Source organism: Pristiophorus japonicus, chromosome 8, assembly GCF_044704955.1.
Source record: "Pristiophorus japonicus isolate sPriJap1 chromosome 8, sPriJap1.hap1, whole genome shotgun sequence".
In the NCBI taxonomy this organism is placed as follows: Eukaryota; Metazoa; Chordata; class Chondrichthyes; family Pristiophoridae; genus Pristiophorus; species Pristiophorus japonicus.
The window spans coordinates 166,755,321-166,777,813 of NC_091984.1; the positions used below are offsets into that span (position 1 = coordinate 166,755,321).

General features: G+C 46.5%; 1 protein-coding gene across 1 annotated transcript in view; it reads left to right on the forward strand.

The window, feature by feature from the left end:
- Positions 1-22,493, forward strand: part of LOC139268212 (glutathione hydrolase 1 proenzyme-like) — a 94,137-nt gene that overhangs the window by 17,027 nt on the left and 54,617 nt on the right. The window contains exons 4-5 of the mRNA XM_070886262.1: positions 3,711-3,903; positions 5,488-5,648. Of these exons, the coding sequence (XP_070742363.1) occupies positions 3,711-3,903; positions 5,488-5,648 (354 nt within the window). The remainder of the gene's footprint in view (positions 1-3,710; positions 3,904-5,487; positions 5,649-22,493) is intronic.

A 22,493-nucleotide genomic window follows, 5' to 3' on the forward strand; every position in this document is an offset into this window, starting at 1 on the left:
GTGACACAGTTAATTCAGAAACTAGAATGCTGAACTTAAGGAAAGGTAACTTCGATGGTTTGAGGCATGAATTGGCTAGAGTAGACTGGCAAATGATACTTAAAGGGTTGACGGTGGATAAGCAATGGCAAACATTTAAAGATCACATGGATGAACTTCAGCAATTATACATCCCTGTCTGGAGTAAAAATCCCTGTCTGGGGAAGGTGGCTCAACCGTGGCTAACAAGGGAAATTAAGGATAGTGTTAAATCCAAGGAAGAGGCATATAAATTGGCCAGAAAAAGCAGCAAACCTGAGGACTGGGAGAAATTTAGAATTCAGCAGAGGAGGACAAAGGGTTTAATTAAGAGGGGGGAAATAGAGTACGAGAAGAAGCTTGCCGGGAACATAAAAACTGACTGCAAAAGCTTCTATAGATATGTGAAGAGGAAAAGATTAGTGAAGACAAACGTAGGACCCTTGCAGTCGGATTCAGGTGAATTTATAATGGGGAACAAAGAAATGGCAGACCAATTGAACAAATACTTTGGTTCTGTCTTCACGAAGGAAGACACAAATAACCTTCCGAAAGTACTAGGGGACTGAGGATCGAGTGAGAAGGAGGAACTGAAGGATATCCTTATTAGGCGGGAAATTGTGTTAGGGAAATTGATGGAATTGAAGGCCAATAAATCTCCGGGGCCTGATAGTCTGCATCCAAGAGTACTTAAGGAAGTGGCCATAGAAATAGTGGATGCATTGGTGATCATTTTCCAACAATCTATCGACTCTGGAACGGTTGCTATGGACTGGAGGGTAGCTAATATAACACCACTTTTTAAAAAAGGAGGGAGAGAGAAAGCAGGTAATTATAGACCGGTTAGCCTGACATCAGTAGTGGGGAAAATGTTGGAATCAATTATTAAGGATGAAATAACAGCGCATTTGGAAAGCAGTGACAGGATCGATCCAAGTCAGCATGGATTTATGAAGGGGAAATCATGCTTGACAAATCTTCTGGAATTTTTTGAGGATGTAACTAGTAAAGTGGACAAGGGAGAACCAGTGGATGTGGTGTCTTTGGACTTTCAAAAGGCTTTTGACAAGGTCCCACACAAGAGATTGGTGTGCAAAATCAAAGCACATGGTATTGGGGTAATATACTGATATGGATAGAGAACTGGTTGGCAGACAGGAAGCAGAGAGTCGGGATAAACGGGTCCTTTTCAGAATGGCAGGCAGTGACTAGTGGAGTGCTCTTTACAATATACATCAATGATTTGGATGAAGGAATTGAGTGTAATATCTCCAAGTTTGCAGATGACACTAAACTGGGTGGCAGTGTGAGCTGTGAGGGGGACGCTAAGAGGCTGCAGGGTGACTTGGACAGGTTGGGTGAGTGGGCAAATGCATGGCAGATGCAGTATAATGTGGATAAATGTGAGTTTATCTACTTTGGGGGCAAAAACGCGAAGACAGAATATTATCTGAATGGCGGCAGATTAGGAAAAGGGGATGTGCAACGAGACCTGGGTGCCATGGTTCATCAGTCATTGAAAGTTGGCATGCAGGTACAGCAGGCAGTGAAGAAGGCAAATGGTATGTTGGCCTTCATAGCTAGGGGATTTGAGTATAGGAGCAGGGAGGTCTTACTGCAGTTGTACAGGGCCTTGGTGAGGCCTCACCTGGAATATTGTGTTCAATTTTAGTCTCCTAATCTGAGGAAGGACATTCTTGCTATTGAGGGAGTGCAGCGAAGGTTCACCAGACTGATTCCCGGGATGGCCAGACTGACATATGAGGAGAGACTGGATCAACTGGGCCTTTATACATTGGAGTTTAGAAGGATGAGAGGGGATCTCATAGAAACATACAAGATTCTCACGGGACGAGACAGCTTAGATGCGGGTAGATTGTTCCCGATCTTCGGGAAGTCCAGAACCAGGGGACACAGTCTTAGGATAAGGTGTAGGATATTTAGGACTGAGTTGAGGAGAAACTTCTTCACTCAGAGAGTTGTTAACCTGTGAAATTTCCTGCCGCAGAGAGTTGTTGATGCCAGTTCATTGGATAAATTCAAGAGGGATTTGGATTTGGCTCTTACGGCTAAAGGAATCAAGGGGTATGGAGAGAAAGCAGGAAAAGGGTACTGAGGGAATGATCAGCCATGATCTTATCGAATGGTGGTGCAGGCTCGAATGGCCTAATGGCTTCCTCCTGCACCTATTTTCTATGTTTCTATGTTTCCTGATATCTTTTTTAATTGCCCCCCCCTGTACTTTTTATACTCCTCTAGAGTTTCTGTATTAGAGTTCTCGGTATCTGTCATAAGCTTCCCTTTTTTTCTTTTGCTTACCCTATATGTCCCTTGACATCCAGGGGGCTCTAGATTTGTTAGCCCCATCCTTTTTCTTTAAGGGAACCTACTTGCTCTGTACCCTCAGGATCTCCTCATTGAATGCCTCCACTGCTCTGACACTGATTTACCTTCAAGCAGCCATTTCCAGTCTACTTTGGCCAAATCCCATTTCAGCTCAGCAAAATTGGCTTTACCCCAATTGGGAAATTTTGTTTCCTGGTCCACCTTTGTCCTTTTCCATAACTACCCTAAATCTTACTGAATTATGATCAATAGCAGCAAAATATTCTCCCACTGATACCCCTTCCACCTGCCCCTCTTCATTCCCCAAAACCAAGTCCAGAACTGCCCTCTCCCATGTTGGGCTTGTTACATACTGGCTAAAGAAATGGTGGTTAAGTATCCTTTGGTGGTTAGGTATCTAGGATGGGTTTTGCAGTTCAGGTTAATATGGTTTCCAATTATGGGTGTGATAACATTGACATACTTTGATTTCTGGGACCGAGATTTGAATCTAGCCCATGCCAAGAAGAGTAAAAGTCATTTTTCTCTGCCAGCTGCTGGGGTTGCACATGGAATATGCTGAGCAGTCTCGGCTAAGTCTCCACTGAGCATGGGTACACAGCACAAAACTCTCCATTATTTGGCAATCTCAATCAGAGAGGTCATGTGGATGTTTGGTGTGGGAAATTAGAAAGATTGGCGGAATGGGTGGGAGAGCCTCTGTGTTTTAGGTTAAGTGAGGCATATTGTTGAAGTAGGAAAGACAAACCTATAATACATGCTACTTCTGACCAGGGGATCCGTTAATCCTGACGTTGGGTGCCCAAAACAGAAAAGTGTTCCATTGCACAACACTAACCTCCTTTTATAAGAATGTAATTACATAAATAGGGTCACTCAGCCCATCAAGCCTGTTCTAATGTGGACTCTACCCTCCCCACTTCATCTCTTGAGAAAGGTTTCTGTAAAGTTCCCTTTGCTTCTCCAGAGAAAAATCAAACAAAACTCCAGAATATCCATCTAACCTTCCATCCTAAACTATTGATCATTAGCTGATACATTCCATGGTGTGACATTTCCAAGGTCCCAACAGCTCGGATGTATATACAAAAGTTCATCACAATTGGTAAAGGGAGAACATCTCGATACACATTTTTTGGTAGCAACAGCCGATGTCAAAGTCAAGCTTGGAGCCGCTGATTCATTTGAAGCATCAGAACTATTTAGAATGACCAAGTTCTTGCTTCAGTCTAATCATTGCCCGGTGAGGTAAACATGGCCAGATAATTTCTGCAAATGAGTGTACTGACATGGAAAGGTTGACATTTAAAAATAAGCCTGTTGGTTATTTTTGTGCCTGCCCACAGGAGGATTGTCCATAGCAGTTCCTGGTGAAATCCGAGGCTACCAACTAGCACATCAACGCCATGGAAGGTTACCATGGAAACGGTTATTTGAGCCAAGCATCAAACTTGCCAAAGAAGGATTCCCCATTAGTCAGTCTCTTGGAAATGCTATAAAGCAATATAAGGAAGCTATTGAGAAAGACCTTTCTTTATGGTGAGCCGAACACTGGTTGCATATTGGAGCTTGGAATTAATTGTGAAGCTGGGCTTTTCACTCTAGAGATTGTCTGCTGAATATCTTTGGGCAGTATTTCATAACTCATGAGATCATTTTACAAAGAATTGCACAGAACAGGCTATTCATCCCAACCAGTCCATGCCGGTGTTTATGCTGCACTTGAGGCTCCTCCCATCCTTCCTCATCTAACTCTATCAGCATAACCTTCCAGGGAGACGGATCAGGTGGACATGACATCATAATATGAGATTAGAAATGATATAACTACATTTTAACTTCATTCTCTTATCCGCATTACCCACCTCATCTGGCCAATTAACTTTGGGGTAGTTGGAACCCCTATGATTATTTTTCTGTTTTTTACTAATTTTCCAAATGTATTTGCATATTTCTTCATTCAGCTCCCTTCCACTATTGTGTGGGTCTGTAGAAAACCTCTGTTAGTGTGATTGATCCTTTATTATCTTTTATCTCTATCCACAAGAATGCTATTTGGGTCTTACTGATGGCTGTGCCACTTTTCCCGATCGCCATTATGTTATGTCTGTAAACTGATAACATTCCAAACAATTCAACAGAAATAGACAAACAATAGAATATTAAAGTTAATTAGAACTCTTTGCAACTGTCTTTATTTAAAAAGGAGTGCTGATGTTGGGGCTCCCTCAGGAAGGACCCTTCCTTGTCTCTCTCACTATTGTCAGGCCTCCTCTGCACTCTCCTCTCCTGTTTCTTTCAAACAGCAAATATGCTGTTCAACATCCCTGAAATTCTCACTGTGTTGAAATGAAGACTGATCGTGCCATCACTTACTCTGAATCATTCTTTCTTTTGCAAGACCTCAAGGCTATGGGACTCCTTGCCTCCATAAGTCTTGCCTTATAACCAAAGCTTGAAGTCGCCCAATCACTAGTTCCTAATTTGCCTTCTTCTCCTCTATTTGTTCTCAACCTTGATGATGTTCTTCGCTTTTTAATCCAAAGGCGTATCTGATCAATTTCATTACACTGATGTATATCTTTTAATTGCATTCTGCACTTGCTGTTTAGTAGAGTCAGGATGAGTCAAGACACATTATTTCCCAATCTGTAGAACCTGGTTTGGTCCTCTGAAGCTTCAAAGTAAATGAACCATCTAGTATGACAGTGAAGAGAAACCAGGAAGCCCCCAGGTTTGATCTCTAGTTTTTGCTGATGGACCAGGGCATTGACAGGACAACTACAACTGTCTTTGTTTCTTTGCTCCTAATTGCTATCCAGTGCCTTTTCCTGGAAGGTGTTTGTGTTGCAATTGGCTGAGGGCAATTCATCTATTTTTGTTCATAGTTAAATGATCTGCCAAAACACTGTCTAAGCACATCTCTGAAAAATCATCCTTAGCACCAGACCCTGGAATGAATCGGTTAGTAACTATACGAGAGGAGGTGGAAAGAATAGTGCATATGTCTGGTGGAGGAAGGAAAGTTGTAACCAGCTCCATTTTGATTTGATGTGACACTGAACACATTTGGAAGTATTGTTACAAGTAGAGCCACTTGACACCTTGTTTTTCTCTCAACAGTGAAGTATTTTGTAATTCCAATGGTCAAATACTCCAGGAACATGAAACCATCAAATTTCCAAAATTAGCTGCAACCTATCAGATTCTGGCAGATGAAGGACCTGACGCGTTTTACAATGGATCTCTCTCCCAACAAATAGTGAACGATATCAGGAATGCAGGTGGGGAAAGGCTGGTCATGGTGTTGGTGATGTGTCGCCCTCTCTCCATTGCCTCGGGTTGAGGGCAGGTTGGATCTGCTGATCTCACCAATCGCTTATTGTGATGTCATTAAGTTATATTCAAATACAGATGGTATTAGTGTTTAACCTGTAGCTTGGATTGGAAATGATTTAAAATGTAACACAGATGGATATTGGGTCTTCTATTCATTCTTTTGAATGTTGTGCCCATCAAGCTGAAGGATTTTAATGCTGGGAATAGACTACTTTTCCCATTTCAGCCACCCAGTGTCAACATGTCTCTGAGGCCAGAGAGAAGGTGGTTTAGATGCAGCGAAGCTCCATCCACTCTTCCCCAACACTCTGCCTCAGCCCCAACCTCAAGTGACACCTGAGCACCAAATTACAGATAACGCGCGCTCTGTGGAACCATGGTTAAGATTGCTTCAGATTTATTTCACTTTAGACCTATTATCCAAGTATAAGCTTTCATTCAATCTGTCTTTCGGTGAAATCAAGAGCAAGGCTGAGCTTGAGAATAGAGCCATCTGACCAATCGTGTAGGTGCCGTTTGTGTGAATTGCCCTTTCAGAAACTTGCTCCAATGATATTTGGTGACAGTTGACATAGCAAAAAGGAATGGGAAATGCTGACATGACAATTTACAATGGTAAATGTTGCCAGAATAACATGATCTGAAATTGTGACAACAGGAAGTAATGTTTGTGAACAGAAAGTGTGTCCCTTACACAATAATTTTTGATACAGTATAGTTAAAAAACCATGCATGTAGCATAAACTTCCTGTACATTTGAACTAACTTCCTGTGTCACTATTTCATGTGATCCTTCCTGTTATGTACGCAAATCTCACCAATGTGTAAGACTTGCCACCAGGGGGCACACCTGTGGGAGACCTAAGGGTCACCTGTGCACCCTGGGCAAGAAGGTATAAAAGGCAATCCACCATGCTGCTTTCTCACTTTTGCAGTTACATTAAAGAGACCAAGGTCACCATGGTTTGAGCTTACAACACAGTCTTGTGGAGTTATTCTGAACATAACAATTGGCGACGAGTTACAGATCGCAAACTTTCACGCAGTAATGGCTGTCGTTGGTATCCTTGAGAGATTTATTGATTGGGAAGCCTTTGTTGAGCGTCTTGATCAGTACTTCATGGCCAACGAGCTGGACACAGCTGAGATGGTGGTCAAGCGCACGACGATTCTCCTCACCGTATGTGGGTCTTCGATTTCTGGCCTCATCAAAAATCTGCTGGCATTGGTCAAACCAATGGACAAGACTTACGCAGAGCTGTGCATGCTGGTTCGGGAACACTTCAAGCCGAAGGAGAGCATCCTAATGGTCAGGTATCGCTTTTACACGCACCATCGCTCCGAGGGCCAAAACGTGGCGAGCTTTGTCGCCGATCTAAGACGCCTTGCGGGACAGTGCAAATTTGCCGGATCTTGGGGGGAAATGTTGCGGAACTTTTTTGTGCTTGGAATCGGCCACGAGGTCATTCTTCGCAAACTGCTGTTTGCCGAATCCCAAGATCTGAGCAAGGCCATCACGATAGCCCAGGCTTTCATATCCACGAGCAACAACATGGAACAGATATCTTCACAGCATCGAAGCTCACCGGCAAGTACTGTGCATAATGCCTTCAGCAGGCAGAACTGTACATGGCAGGGCCTACACGACCACAGAGACCAGGCCTAGGGTGACTCAGAGGCCGCTGTGGGGTGTGAAAGCATATCCATTAACATCATGTTGGTGTTGCGGGGGCAGTCATAGAGCCCATCAATGTCGATTCAAGCACTATGTGTGCAAGGGCTGTGGAACAATGGGGAACCTCCAGCGAATGTGCAAACGATCTCTGACTCACCACATGGCAGAGTCAGCAGAGGACGACAGATCCAGCGCGGATCACGCTGAATGAGCAGGAGAGACTACCCAACCTGAGGATGAAGAGGAAGTGTATGGGGTACACACCTTCACCACCAAACGCCCTCCGATAATGTTAAAAGTTAAATTTAACGGCATTCCAGTTTCCATGGAATTGGACACGGGGCCGAGTCACTCAATCATGAGCCAGAAGTCTTTTGAGAAACTGTGGGGCAACAAGGCACAGAGGCCAAAACTGAGCCCGATTCACACAACGTTGCGCACTTATACCAAAGAACTCAGACCTGTTATTGGCAGTGCGGCAGTGAATATATTGTACGACGGAATGATGCATGATTTACCACTATGGATTGTACCAGGCGATGGCCCAACGCTGTTCAGCAGAAGCTGGCTAGGAAAGATCCGATGGAACTGGGAGGACATCAAAGCACTGTCTTCGGTGGATGACGCCTCGTGCGCCCAGGTGCTAAACAAATTCCAGGCATTATTTGAGCCAGGCATCGGCAACTTCACAGGCGCCAAGGTGCAGATCCATCTTGTTCCTGGGGCACGGCCCATTCATCACAAGGCCTGAGCAGTCCCATATATGATGCGAGAGAAAGTCGAGATCGAGCTGGACAGACTTCAACAAGAGTGAATCATAGCGCCAATCAAGTTCAATGAGTGGGCCAGTCCAATTGTGACAGTGCTAAAGAGCGATGGGGCGGTCAGAATCTGTGGGGACTACAAGGTAACGATCAACCGAGTCTCGTTACAGGACCAGTACCCACTACCTAAAGCGGAGGTCCTATTCGCAATGCTAGCGTGGGGAAAGTCGTTCACCAAGCTAGATCTAACCCCTGCTTACATGACACAGGAGCTGGCTGAACCGTCAAAGAAATTGACGTGCATCAACATGCACAAAGGACTGTTCATGTACCACGGATGCCCCTTTGGGAATCGCTCGGCTGCGGCTATCTTCCAGAGGAATATGGAGAGTCTGCTGAAATCAGTTCCATGCACCGTGGTGTTCCAAGACGACATCTTGATCACTGGTTGCAACACCACCGAACACCTGCACAACCTGGAAGAGGTTCTAAAGCGACTGGACAGAGTGGGACTCAGGTTGAAACACTTCAAGTGTGTTTTCCTGGCGCCAGAGGTCGAATTTTTGGGGAGAAAGCTTGCGGCAGACGGCATCAGACCCACGGACTTCAAGACAGGGGCCATCAAGAATGCACTCAGACCCCAGAATGTGACGGAGCTGCGTTCGTTCCTGGGACTCCTCAACTATTTTGGTAACTTTCTACCAGGGTTGAGCACTTTGCTGGAACCCTTGCATTTATTGTTACGCAAGGGTGATGATTGGGTTTGTAAATCTCAAGAGACAGCTTTAATAAGGCCAGAAACCTGCTATGCTCTAACAAGTTACTTGTATTGTATGACCCATGTAAACGTCTAGCTTGTGATGCGTCGTCGTACTGGGTCGGCTGTGTGTTACAGCAAGCAAATGTGTCAGGCAAACTGCAACCAGTTGCATATGCGTCCAGAAGTTTATCCAAGGCTGAAAGATCCTACAGTACGGTTGAGAAAGAAGCGTTAGCATGCGTATACGGGGTTAAGAAAATGCACCAATACCTATTTGGTCTCCGGTTCGAGCTCGAAACCAACCACAAACCACTTACTTCACTGCTCTCACAAAGCAAAGGTATTAACACCAGTGCTTCGTCCCGTATCCAAAGATGGGCATTAACGTTATCTGCGTATGACTGTGTAATCCGTCACAGACCAGGCACAAAGAACTGCGCTGACGCCCTCAGTCGGCTACCATTGCCCACCACCGGGGTGGAAATGGTGCAACCCGCAGACTTGCTCCTTGTAATGGATGCTTTTGAGAGCGAGGGGTCACCCGTCACGGCTCGCCAGCTCAGGACCTGGACTAGCCAGGACACTGTGCTATCACTAGTAAAAAGCTGCATCCTTAATAGGAGCTGGTTGGCAGTTCCCGGGGAAATGCAAGATGAAATTAAGCCGTTCCACTGACGTAAGGATGAATTGTCCATCCAATCGTATTGTCTCCGAGGGGGAATCATGTGGTGTTGCCAAAAAAAGGCAGGGAAATGTTTATATGCGACTTACACAGCACCCACCAAGGCATAGTCATGATGAAGGCTATCGCCAGGTCCCACGTTTGGTGGCCCGGCATTGACTCGGAATTGGAGTCATGCATACACCAATGCAACACTTGCTCACAGTTGAGCAACACACCCAGGAAGGCCCCACTAAGCCTGTGGTCGTGGCCCTCCAAACCGTGGCCCAGGGTCCACGTAGATTTTGCTGGCCCTTTTCTAGGAAAGATGTTTCTAGTAGCAGTGGATACATACTCTAAATGGATTGAATGTATAATAATGTCATCATGTACATCCACTGCCACCATTGAAAGCCTCAGGGCCATGTTCGCCACCCATGGTTTGCCCGAGATCCTTGTTAGTGACAATGGACTGTGTTTCACCAGCTCAGAATTCATCGAGTTCATGACCCACAATGTCATCAAGCATGTCAGGTCTGCCCCATTTAAGCCCGCATCCAATGGTCAAGTGGAACAGGCAGTCCAAACCATCAAGCAGAACTTGAAACGAGTAACAGACGGCTCCTTGCAGACCTGGTTATCTCGGGTCCTGCTCAGCTACCAGACACGCCCCCATTCGCTCACCGGGGTTCCCCCTGCAGAATTGTTAATGAAGAGAGCACTCAAAACCAGGCTCTCCTTAGTCCACCCGGATCTCAATGATCACGTAGAAACCTGGTGGCACCGGCATAACGTGTACCATGATCGCGTGGCGGTATCGCGTGACATTGAGGTTAATGATCCAATTACGGCCATGGTCCCAAATGGATTGCTGGCACTGTTTTAGCCAAGGAGGGGAATAAATTGTTGTTAAACTGTTGAATGGGCAAACGTGCAGAAAGCACTTGGATCAGACCAAACTACGATTCAGTGACAACTCATAACAGTCTGAAGAAGACTTTACCATCGATGATCCACCAACACACACCCAACCAGCAATCGACCTTGCTGTCAACCACGAGGATGAACCCACCATGCCTGACAGTCCGATCAGACCAGCCGCACTGCCGTGCAGCATTGATCCGACCAACTCACATATGCCAGGACTTCAACTCAGGCGATTGACCAGGGAATGCAGAGCGCCAGATCGCCTCAACCTATAAATAACTTGTACATAAGATTTTGGGGGGGGGCGGGGGTTGGAGTGATGTCATGTATGCAAACCTCACCAATGTGTAAGACTTGCCACCAGGGGGCACACCTGTGGGAGACTTAGGGTCACCTGTGCACCCTGGGCAAGCAGGTATAAAAGGCAATCCACCATGCTGCTTCCTCACTTTTGGAGTTACATTGAAGAGACCAAGGTCACAATGGTTTGAGCTCACAACAGTCTTGTGGAATTATTCTGAACATAATACTTCCTTCCCTCGTCATCCATAGATTTCACACATTTCTCACACTGTTCATTTGTTTTACAGCCTTCTGAGTATAGAATATTTTCTCCTCACATTCTTAGTGTCAATCTTAAATTGAAGATCCCTAGTCACTAATCCCCAAAACAAAAGAAATCCTCTTTCTCTATTCCCTTTATCAAAACCCTTCATAATTTTAAAGCCTTCTATTAAATCTCCTCTTGGCTTTCTCTGCTCCAACAACAACTGCATTTATATAACACCTTTAACATAGTAAAACGTCCTAAGGCGCTTCACAGGAGTGTTATCAAACCGAGCCACATAAGGAGATCTTAGGACAGGTGACCAAAGGCTTGCTCAAAGAGGTAGGTATTAGGGAGCATCTTATAGAGAGAGAAGTAGAGATTTAGGAAGGGAATTCCAGAGCTTGGGGCCTAGGCATCTGAAGGCACAGCCGTCAAAGGTGGGGCAAGGAAAACTGAGAATGCACAAGAAGCCAGAATTGGAGGAGCGCAGAGATCTCGGAGGGTCGTAGGGCTGGAGAAAGTTACAGAGATAAGGTAGGTCGAGACTATGGCGGGGTTTGAACATAATGATAAGAATTTTATAATACAGTGGAAAATGGCACAATATCTCCAGGATCTCTTCATAACTATAGTTGCTGGTGAATTTGAACTCTCCATTGCTTTAATATTCTTTCTAAAATAGGATGTCCCAAACTACAGACAATGGGCTAGATTTTACGCTTTGGTGAAAATCGCCCAGAAATGGCCATTATTTCCGGCATGGGCGGTAAAAATAGGTTTTCAGATCACCGGCTTGTCACCCATTCTCAAAGCCCCGAGTCTCCATTTTTGAAATTGGGCGTTACTGTCATGTATGTATGCTTGGGTTACTAGCCACCAGGGGGCGCCACTGTCGGAGGTCATTGGGCTGTACGCACGTGTGTGCGGGCCAGGTATATCAAGCAAGCCACCGTGTAGGCACTTTGGGCCGGACTAAAGTTGAGCCAGGTTTGCACCTGAGTGAGTTTACAGTATTCAGTCTATCGCGTTATTACATACACAACATTTGGCGACGAGGTAACTCAAGATCCTTCGCATGCAAAATGAGTATTATTGGAATCTGGAGAGATTCGTGGAGGGAGAGGACTGGTCGGATTTTATAGATCACCTGGACCAGTATTTCGTGGCCAACAAAATGGAGGGAGCTACTGACGCAGTTAGGTGCAGGGCGGTTTTCCTCACGGTTTGCGGTCCAAAAATCTATGGCCTCATAAAGAATCTCCTCTCACCTGCACATCCAACGGACAAGGACTATGAGGAATTGTGTGCTCTGGTACGTGATCATCTCAAACCAATAGAAGGCATCATCATCTCACGCTATCGATTCTACACGCATGTTCGTTCTGAGGGCCAGGATGTGTCGGAATTCGTCGCTGACCTAAGACGTCTTGTTGGGCCATGTAAGTTCGAGAACGGATTGGGAGACATGCTGCGAGATTTCTTCATAAAAGGAATCAACCACGAGGTGATCCTCCGGAAGTTATTGGCTGCAGAGACGCTGGATTTGAGCAAGGCCATCGCGATTGCTCAGGCATGCATGACGACGGATGATAATTTAAGGCAGATATCATCGAAGAGTCGGACCTCCATGGCAAGTACTGTGAACAAGATTGTGTCGTCGTATGGCAGAGCTGCTTATGGCAGGGCCTACTCAACTGCGTATGCGAAACCTGTAGCTGCTCAAAGTCTGGCAATGGGTACAAATCCGATTTCACCCTGTTGGCGTTGTGGGGGCAATCATCGGCATCATCAGTGTTGTTTTAAACAGTAAATCTGTAAAGGCTGTTCAAAAGTGGGGCATCTTCAGCGAAGGTTTCCACAACTGAGCAAGTGGGCTGCGACTCACCACGTGGATGATGATGACCAGTCCAGCGCGGACCTGGATATGCAACCCGAGATACCCGAAGAGGAAGTGTATGGACTGTATTTGTTCCTGAGAAAGAGCCAACCGATAATAGTTAATGTGAAACTAAATGGTGTGCCGGTATCGATGGAATTGGACACGGGTGCGAGTCAGTCGATAATGAGCCAAAGGACATTCGACAAGCTGTGGGACACTAAAGCTGTGAAGTCTAAGCTGAGTCTAGTCAATACCAAGTTGCATACTTACACCAAAGAACTCATACTGGTGATTGGCAGTGCAGTAGTCAAGGTATCGTATGATGGTGTGGTTCATAGTCTACTGTTATGGATCATTCCAGGAAATGGTCTAACGCTGTTTGGCAGGAATTGGATTAAAAAAATCAAATGGAATTGGAATGATATCAAAGCGTTGTCATCGGTGGATGATACTTCGTGTGCTCAAGTGCTGAGCAAGCTCCCCTCGCTGTTTGAACCGGGCATCGGCAATTTCATGGGAGCCAAGGTGCAGATTCACCTGGACTCGGGTGCACGACCCGTCCATCACAAAGCTCGGGCTGTACCGTACATGATGAGGGAGAAGGTCAAAATTGAACTGGACCGACTCCATCGTGAAGGGGTCATATCACCGGTCGAGTTTAACGAATGGGCTAGTCCCATTGTTCCTGTGTTGAAGAGTGATGGCACTGTCAGGATTTGTGGAGACTACAAGGTTACGATCAACTGATTTTCGAAACAGGATCAGTACCCGTTACCGAAGGCTGATGAACTGTTTGCAACGCTAGCCGGTGGGAAGTCGTTCACTAAACTGGATCTGATGTCAGCCTATATGCCACAGGAGTTCGTCGACATGTTGAAGAAACTTACGTGCATCAACTCTATAAAGGACTGTTTATCTCAACAGGTGTCCTTTTGGAATTCGCTCGGCTGCTGCCATATTTCAGAGGAACATGAAGAGTCTACTGAAGTCCGTCCCTAGAACCGTTGTATTTCAAGATTACATTCTGGTCACAGGTCGTGACACTGCTGAACACCTGAACAACCTTGAAGAGGTTTTACATCATCTGGACAAAGTGGGACTCAGGCTGAAATGTTCGAAGTGTGTCTTCATGACACCTGAAGTTGAATTCCTGGGGAGGAAGATTGCTGCTGATGGCATCAGGCCTACAGACTCAAAAACCAAGGCCATCAAAAATGCACCCAGGCCTCAGAATGTGACGGAGCTGAGTTCATTCCTTGGTCTACTCAACTACTTTGGTAATTTCTTACCTAGATTGAGCACTTTATTAGAGCCACTGCACATGCTGCTCAGAAAAGGCAACAACTGGGTTTGGGGTGTGTCTCAAGATAGAGCTTTCGAGAAAGCTACAAATCTGCTTTGCTCTAACAAGTTGCTGGTTCATTATGATCCATGTAAGCGTCTTGTATTGGCCTGTGATGCTTCATCATATGGGGTTGGCTGCGTGATCCAACAAACTAATGAGTCGGGTAAATTACAACCTATTGTGTATGCTTTGAAAAGTTTTTCAAAGGCGGAAAGAGCCTGCAGCATGGTTGAAAAAGAAGCTTTGGCCTGCGTGTATGGGGTTAAAAAGATGCATCAGTACCTGTTTAGTCTTAGTTTTGAACTCGAAACGGATCACAAGCCACTCATTTCATTGTTTTCGGAAAACAAAGGTATTAATACCAATGCATCGTCCCGCATCCAGAGATGGGCGCTGACATTATCTGCCTATGATTATGTCATTCGCCATAGACCTGGCACTGAGAATTGTGCCAATGCACTGAGCCGTCTGCCGTTGCCCACACCGGAGGTGGAGACGCCACAACCTGCAGACCTATTGTTAGTTATGGATGCTTTTGAGAGTGAAGGAACCCCTGTCACTGCTCAACAAGTTAGGACCTGGACTAAGCAGGACCCGATTTTATCAGTTGTAAAACGTTGTGTCCTTAGTGGTGATTGGTCTGCGATATCTATGGAAATGTGGGATGAGACCAAAGCTTACAACCGTCTCAAAGACGAACTATCCATTCAGTCAGATTGTTTACTGTGGGGTAATCGTGTTGTTATGCCTAAGAAAGGCAGAGAGAAATTTGTACATGATCTACATAGCACTCATCCCGATATTGTCAGGATGAAAGCCATTGCCAGGTCTCATGTATGGTGGCTTGAAATTGACTCTGATCTGGAATCATGTGTACATCAGTGCAACACTTGCATGCAGCTAAGCAAAGTACCAGCGGAATCTCCGCTGAGTCTGTGGTCGTGGCCATCCAAACTGTTGTGTATGTATAATGTATGTACTGTAACATTAGACCACTGAATGTATCTTCACACTGTATACACCATACCTGTACCATCAGAGGGTGCTACTGGTGGAGACCCAAGGGTCACCTGCACACTGCAGGTAACCAAGTATAAAAGGGAGCTCACCTCATTGCGTCCTCACTCAGGGAGCTACAATAAATGGACTAAGGTCACAACAGTTCAAGTACAATACCCTACCTCGTGGAGTCATTACTAGAGTGCTTGCATATATAACAACTGGCGACGAGATTACAAATTTCCACAAGCAACATGGCTAACCTAAGAACTTTCAACAATTCGCTGATGGAGAAGATTGGGATGCCTTTGTGGAAAAGCTCGAACACTTCTTCATCACGAACGACCTGGCTGAAGACACACCGACCTCGCTGACTAATAAGTGGAGAGCTATCCTGCTCAGCAGTTGTGGTCCCACTGTCCATGGCCTCATCAGGGACCTGCTAGCTCCAGCAAAGACGACAACCAAAAGGTACGCAGAGCTCATAACAATAATACAGGAACAGCTCAAACCCAGAGACTCAGGTTCTACACCCACTGGCGGCCCAAAGGTCAAGAAATTGCAAAATATGCTGCAGACCTGAGATGATTGGCGGCACCGTGTGATTTTGGTGACCACCTCACCGAAGCACTGAGGGACATCTTTGTTATTGGAATTGGCCACGAGAGCCTTCTCCACAAGCTGCTATCTGTGGACACTATGGTCATCCTGCAGAAGGCAATTAAAGTGTGCCAGGCATTCGTGATTTCGGCCTGCGATTCCAAGAGGATGATGACTCACCCCCAGGGCTCTAACCCGACAAGTTGAGTGAACCGAATGGTGCCTTTCAGAGGCAAGGCTGCTACCCCGAGTCCCGCAACCCTGAGTCCGCCACAAGGGGCCAACCGGCTAGCCCCGTGCTGACGCTGTGGAGGAAAGCACAGGTCCCACCAGTGCCGATGCAAAGACTATACTTGCAAAGGCTGTAAAACTAAAGGTCATCTCCAGCGGATGTGCAGAAGAAATTTTACTCACCGAGTCGCTGAAGAAGTAGCCGATCACCCGGGCTCCAGCGTTGATGAAGAGGAAGAGAGAGTCTATGAAGCGGCTCAGCCCCTGGAAGAGGTGTACGGAGTGAATACCTGTTCCACCGAGAGTTCCCCGTGGAAAATGGAAGTAGAACTCAACGGTGTTCCAGTCTCGCTGAAGGTCGACACAGGGGCGAGACAATCGCTGATGAATCAGACGGCCTTTGAGAAACGCTGGGACAATCCCGCCGAACGACCCAAAATGCTCCCAATCCAGGCGAAGCTGCTCACTTACATAAAAGACACCATCCCAGTCGTTGGCAGCGTGGATGTCCAGGTGTCCTATGGCGGCGTGATGCACAAGCTACCTTTGTGGATCGTTGCTGGTGATGGTCCAACGCTGCTGGAAAGAAGATGGATGAAGCAAATCCAAATCTGTTGGAGCTGGGAAAGCCTCTAGGCCCCGGTGATCGATGTCCTACGTGGCCCCAAATTTGGATCCATCACAGCATCTGATAATCCTACCGTCCAACTCGACTGCGTGGCGATGAACAGACCGCACAACTCAACGGCGAGATGATCCAACCCAAACAACCAGACCTCACCTTCTGGGCTCCAGTGACAGGACTCCGAGGGAAGAAGATCGGCGCAGAAGGTAGATTCCCGGCTTCCGTGGCAGAACCTGGGGCGAAAAAGATCACCGCAGCCTACCTCGTGGAGAGAAAGAAGATGGCGCCCGCACCATGAGGTGAAGCACCTGAAATCAAGATGGCTGCAACTAGACCACGAGGGGCAGCGTTGAGGGAGCAACACGTGATGCCGAAACATAGAAAATAGGTGCAGGAGTAGGCCATTCGGCCCTTCGAGCCTGCATCACCATTCAATAAGATCATGGCTGATTATTCACCTCAGTACCCCTTTCCTGCTTTCTCTCCATACCCCTTGATCGCTTTAGCCATAGGAACCATATCTAACTCCCTCTTGAATATATCCAATGAACTGGCATCAACAACTCTCTGCGGTAGGGAATTCCACAGGTTAACAACTCTCTGAGTGAAGACATTTCTCCTCATCTCAGTCCTAAATGGCTTACCCATTATCTTTCGACTGCGTCCCCTGGTTCTGGACTTCTGCAACATCGGGAACATTCTTCCTGCATCTAACCTGTCCGGTCATGTCAGAATTTTATATGTTTCTATGAGATCCTCTCTCATTCTTCTAAACTCCAGTGAATAAAGGTCCAGTCGATCCAGTCTCTCCTCATATGTCAGTCCAGCCATCCCGGGAATCAGTCTGGTGAACTTTCGCTGCACTCCCTTAATAGCAAGAACGTCCTTCCTCAGATTAGGAGACCAAAACTGAACAGAATATTCCAGGTGAAGCCTCACCAAGGCCCTGTACAATTGCAGTAAGATCTCCCTGCTCCTATACTCAAAACCCCTAGCTATGAAGGCCAACAAACCATTTGCCCGCTGTACCTGCATGCCAACTTTCAATGACTAATGTACCATAACACCCAGGTCTCATTGCACCTCCCCTTTTCCTAATCTGCCGCCATTCAGATAATATTCTGCCTTTGTGTTTTTGCCCCCAAAGTGGATAACCTCACATTTATCCACATTATACTGCATCTGCCATGCATTTGCCCACTCACCAAACCTGTCCAAGTCACCCTGCAGCCTCTTAGCGTCCTCCTCATAGCTCACACCACCACCCAGTTTAGTGTCATCTGCAAACTTGGAGATATTACTCTCAATTCCTTCATCTAAATCATCAACGTATACTGTAAATAGCTGGGGTCCCAGCACTGAGCCCTGCGGCACCCCACTAGTCACTGCCTGCCATTCTGAAAAGGACTCTCTGCTTCCTGTCTGCCAACCAATTCTCTATCCATGTCAGTACATTACCCTCAATACCATATGCTTTAATTTTGCACACCAATCTGTTGTGTGGAACCTTGTCAAAAGCCTTTTGAAAGTCCAAATACACCACATCCACTGGTTCTCCCTTGTCCACTCTATTAGTTACATCCTCAAAAAAATCCAGAAGATTTGTCAAGCATGATTTCCCTTTCATAAACCCATGCTGACTTGGACCGATCCTGTTACTGCTTTCCAAATGCGCTGTTATTTCATCTTTAATAATTGATTCCAACATTTTGCCCACTACTGATGTCAGGCTAACCAGTCTATAATTGCCTGCTTTGTCTCTCCCTCCCTTTTTAAAAAGTGGTGTTATATTAGCTACCCTTCAGTCCATAGGAACTGTTCCAGAGTTGATAGACTGTTGGAAAATGATCACCAATGCATCCACTATTTCTAGGGCCACTTCCTTAAGTACTCTAAGATGCAGACTATCAGGCCCCGGGGATTTATCGGCCTTCAATCCCATCAATTTCCCTAACAGAATATCCTGCCTAATAAGGATATCCTTCAGACCCTCACTAGTCCCTCTGTCCCCTAGTACTTCCGGAAGGTTATTTGTGTCTTCCTTCTGAAGACAGAACCAAAGTATTTGTTCAACTGGTCTGCTATTGATTTGTTCTCCATTATAAATTCAGCTGAATCTGACTGCAAGGGACCTACGTTTGTCTTCACTAATCTTTTTCTCTTCACATATCTATAGAAGCTTTTGCAGTCAGTTTTTATGTTACCAGCAAGCTTCCTCTCATACTCTATTTTCACCCTCCTAATTAAACCCTTAGTCCTCTGTTGAATTCTAAATTTCTCCCAGTCCTCAGGTTTGCTGCTTTTTCTGGCCAATTTATATGCCTCTTCCTTGGATTTAACACTATCCTTAATTTCCCTTGTTAGCCACGGTTGAGCTACCTTCCCCATTTTATTTTTACTCCAGACAGGGATGTACAATTATTGAAGTTTATCCATGTGATCTTTAAATGTTTGCCATTGCCTATCCACCATCGACCCTTTAAGTATTATTTGCCAGTCTATTCTAGCCAATTCACGTCTCATACCATTGAAGGTACCTTTCCTTAAGTTCAGGACCCTAGTCTCTGAATTAACTGTGTCACTCTCCATCTTAATAAAGAATTCTACCATATTATGGTCACTCTTCCCCAAGCGGCCTCGCACAACAACGATTGCTAATTAGTCCTCTCTCATTACACATCACCCAGTCTAGGATGGCCAGCTCCCTCGTTGGTTCCTCGACATATTGGTCCAGAAAACCATCCCTAATACACTCCAGGAAATCCTTCTCCATCGTATTGCTACCAGTTTGGTTAGCCCAATCTATATGTAGATTAAAGTCACCCATGATAACTGCTGTACCTTTATTGCACGCATCCCTAATTTTTTGTTTGATGCTGTCCCCAACCTCATTACTACTGTTTGGTGGTCTGTACACAACTTCTACTAACGTTTTCTGCCCTTTGGTATTCCGCAGCTCCACCCATACAGATTCCACATCATCCAAGCTAATGTCCTTCCTTACTATTGCGTTAATTTCCTCTTTAACCAGCAATGCTACCCCACCTCCTTTTCCTTTCTGTCTATCCTTCCTGAAAGTTGAATATCCCTGGATGTTGAGTTCCCAGCCTTGGTCACCCTGGAGCCATGCCGAGCAGTGAACCGGATTGGGGTAAAGATTGCAAGGCCCTTTTAAAGGAGACTGGCAACCCAGAACAATTAAAGGGACAGTTCCACTCTTTGTACAGCGATGCTGGTGACACAAATGAAAAAGGTGTAATTAACGAATGCAAGTCTACAAATGTACCGTTGAACAGCGATGCCACGGACACTAATATCAAAGAAGTAATCAACAAATGCAAGTACATAAATGTACTGTTGAACAGCGATGCTGGCGATTCTAACGAAAAAGATGTAACTAACAAATGCAGGTATCTAAATGTAACCTTGCACAGAGATGCTGAGAGCACACAGGAAAGTGATGCAATTGACAAATGCAAAAGTGTAAAGACAATAACAATGTCGAGTCAGTTGATTGCGGTTGGAGCCAATGTATCATGAATGCTAAAAATGAAATGAGATGTGATGCCGGGTTCTACATGCACACCGACAAAGCCAAGGGCAACCCAGGTCCAGCGGGCTACCCGATCATGTAGCCTGCGCCTCCGGGGCCAATGTGATGCCCCAGGGAGGGTGGCCACACACCCAGTGGGAGCATACCCACTGTAGGGCCAGAAATCAATGGACAGCACAGGCGCCATCACTGGCACCCTGCCCCAGATCGACCCTACCCCTCTGGCCACCAGGGCCAGCACCGGGAGCAAGAGGCCAGCACCCTCCAGCCCCTCCGACGGGATCTGGGATGACCAGACGCCCACCACCGCTGAAAGGCAGCAGGGCCCTGCAGCCTGCAGCCCTCAAAGGAGGACAGGGAGGCCACACATTCCTGTGGCTCTGCCTACCACTAAACAATGGCTAAGGCCCTGAGACACAGCCAGGTGAGTAATCTGTGCCCACCCAGCTGGCAGGGGATACAGCCCGTTTGCTCCGGAAAAAGCATTCTCACCCACCCGCATCCATACCCCAGGGGCAAGACTGTAATACCATGTATGTACCTTACCTGTAAAATGTACTTGTTCCACTACTACTGAACCCAAAAACAGCGATATAACCAATCCGATTCTTTATTCTCAGTACACGTACGCCAATGCAGATGTCGAGCCACACCATGGTATATGTAATGGGGGGGGGGAGTGGATGTATGTAGCCATGGACACACATGGATCACACCAAGAACCCACACAAGCCTCACCACAACCTCCAACCATCCACTGCTGACCAATTCCCAATGTCATGGCAATAAGGACTTGGGGGCCCACAGGGAGAGAGCCATTCCCAAGCACAGACAAAGTGCAAGGGCTTTGGGCACTCAAGTCGAGGGCCAGAGCACACAGTGCAAAGGCCAGTGGCACAAGACTTATGGGGGACTGTTGTTGTGTATGTATAATGTATGTACTGTAACATTAGACCACTGAATGTGCCTTCACACTGTATACACCATACCTGTACCACCAGAGAGTGACCATGTCTGATATATCCATGCCTCGTGTGAGTTTGTAATAAGGTGCAGGGACACTACATTTGGCGACGAGAAACGGGAATCACCGAACCATGAGGATGGCCACCGGTGGTACAGAGGAACGTTACTGTGTGGGTGAGGACTTGGACGACTTCATGGAAAGACTCCAGCAGAGCTTTGTCACAAAGGACTGGCTGGAAGAGACAGTGGCTGACAAGCGGAGGGCGCATCTACTGACCAACTGCGGACCACAGACGTATGCGTTGATGAAAGACCTGCTCGCACCCCAAAAGCCGGCCGACAAGTCTTTTGACGAGCTCAGCCAGCTGATCAGTGAGCATCTCAAGCCGGCGAGTAGCGTACACATGGCCCGGCACCGGTTCTACACACACCGGCGTCGGGAGGGACAAAACGTCTCAGACTTCGTGGCGGAACTGCGGTGTTTGGCCAGTCTCTGTAAGTTCTCCGATGCCTGCAGGGGGGAGATGTTAAGGGACTTTTTCATCAAGGGCATTAATCATGCCGGCATTTTCAGGAAGCTCATAAAGACGAAGGACTTGATTTTGGAAGGAGCGGTGTTGATAGCTCAGACCTTTATGGCAGGGGAAGAGGAGACCAAGCTAATTTACACGCGCAGCCCTGGTCCAAGTGTGGCGACGGACCAGGGAGTTAACATGGCGAACGCAGCTCGGGACCCCGCAGGCAGGCAAGGGCATTTCGAAACCGCCCAGGCAGCAACAGGCTCTAGGGTGGGCCTGCAACAAGGACAATGGAAAGGGGATCGGCAATTCACGCCATCTCGAGGAACAATGCGTCCTGCGATAGGACCATTAACACCCACCACCAGAGTTCTCAGAAACAGCCAAATGGGCAATCAGAGAGGAATGCCTGGTAATAGTCCTTTTGTTAACAGCAATCTCAATCTCAGCTCATGCTGGAGGTGCGGGGGTAGACACACTGCGAGAAGCTGCAGGTTCCAGCAATATACCTGTAGGATTTGTAATGTCAGTGGACACTTGGCCAGGATGTGCAAAAAGGCAGTAGCGAGGCTAATCTGCAAGACAGAGGAACCAGACGAGGGGTCTGCAATGCAGGATGAGGCCTGGGGTAAAGCCATAGATGCTGAAGTTCAGCGGGTTCATGTAGCTGACGTCCACAGCTCATACACTAAAACGCCACCCAGGATGATGAAAGTCTTACTGAATAGCATCCCGGT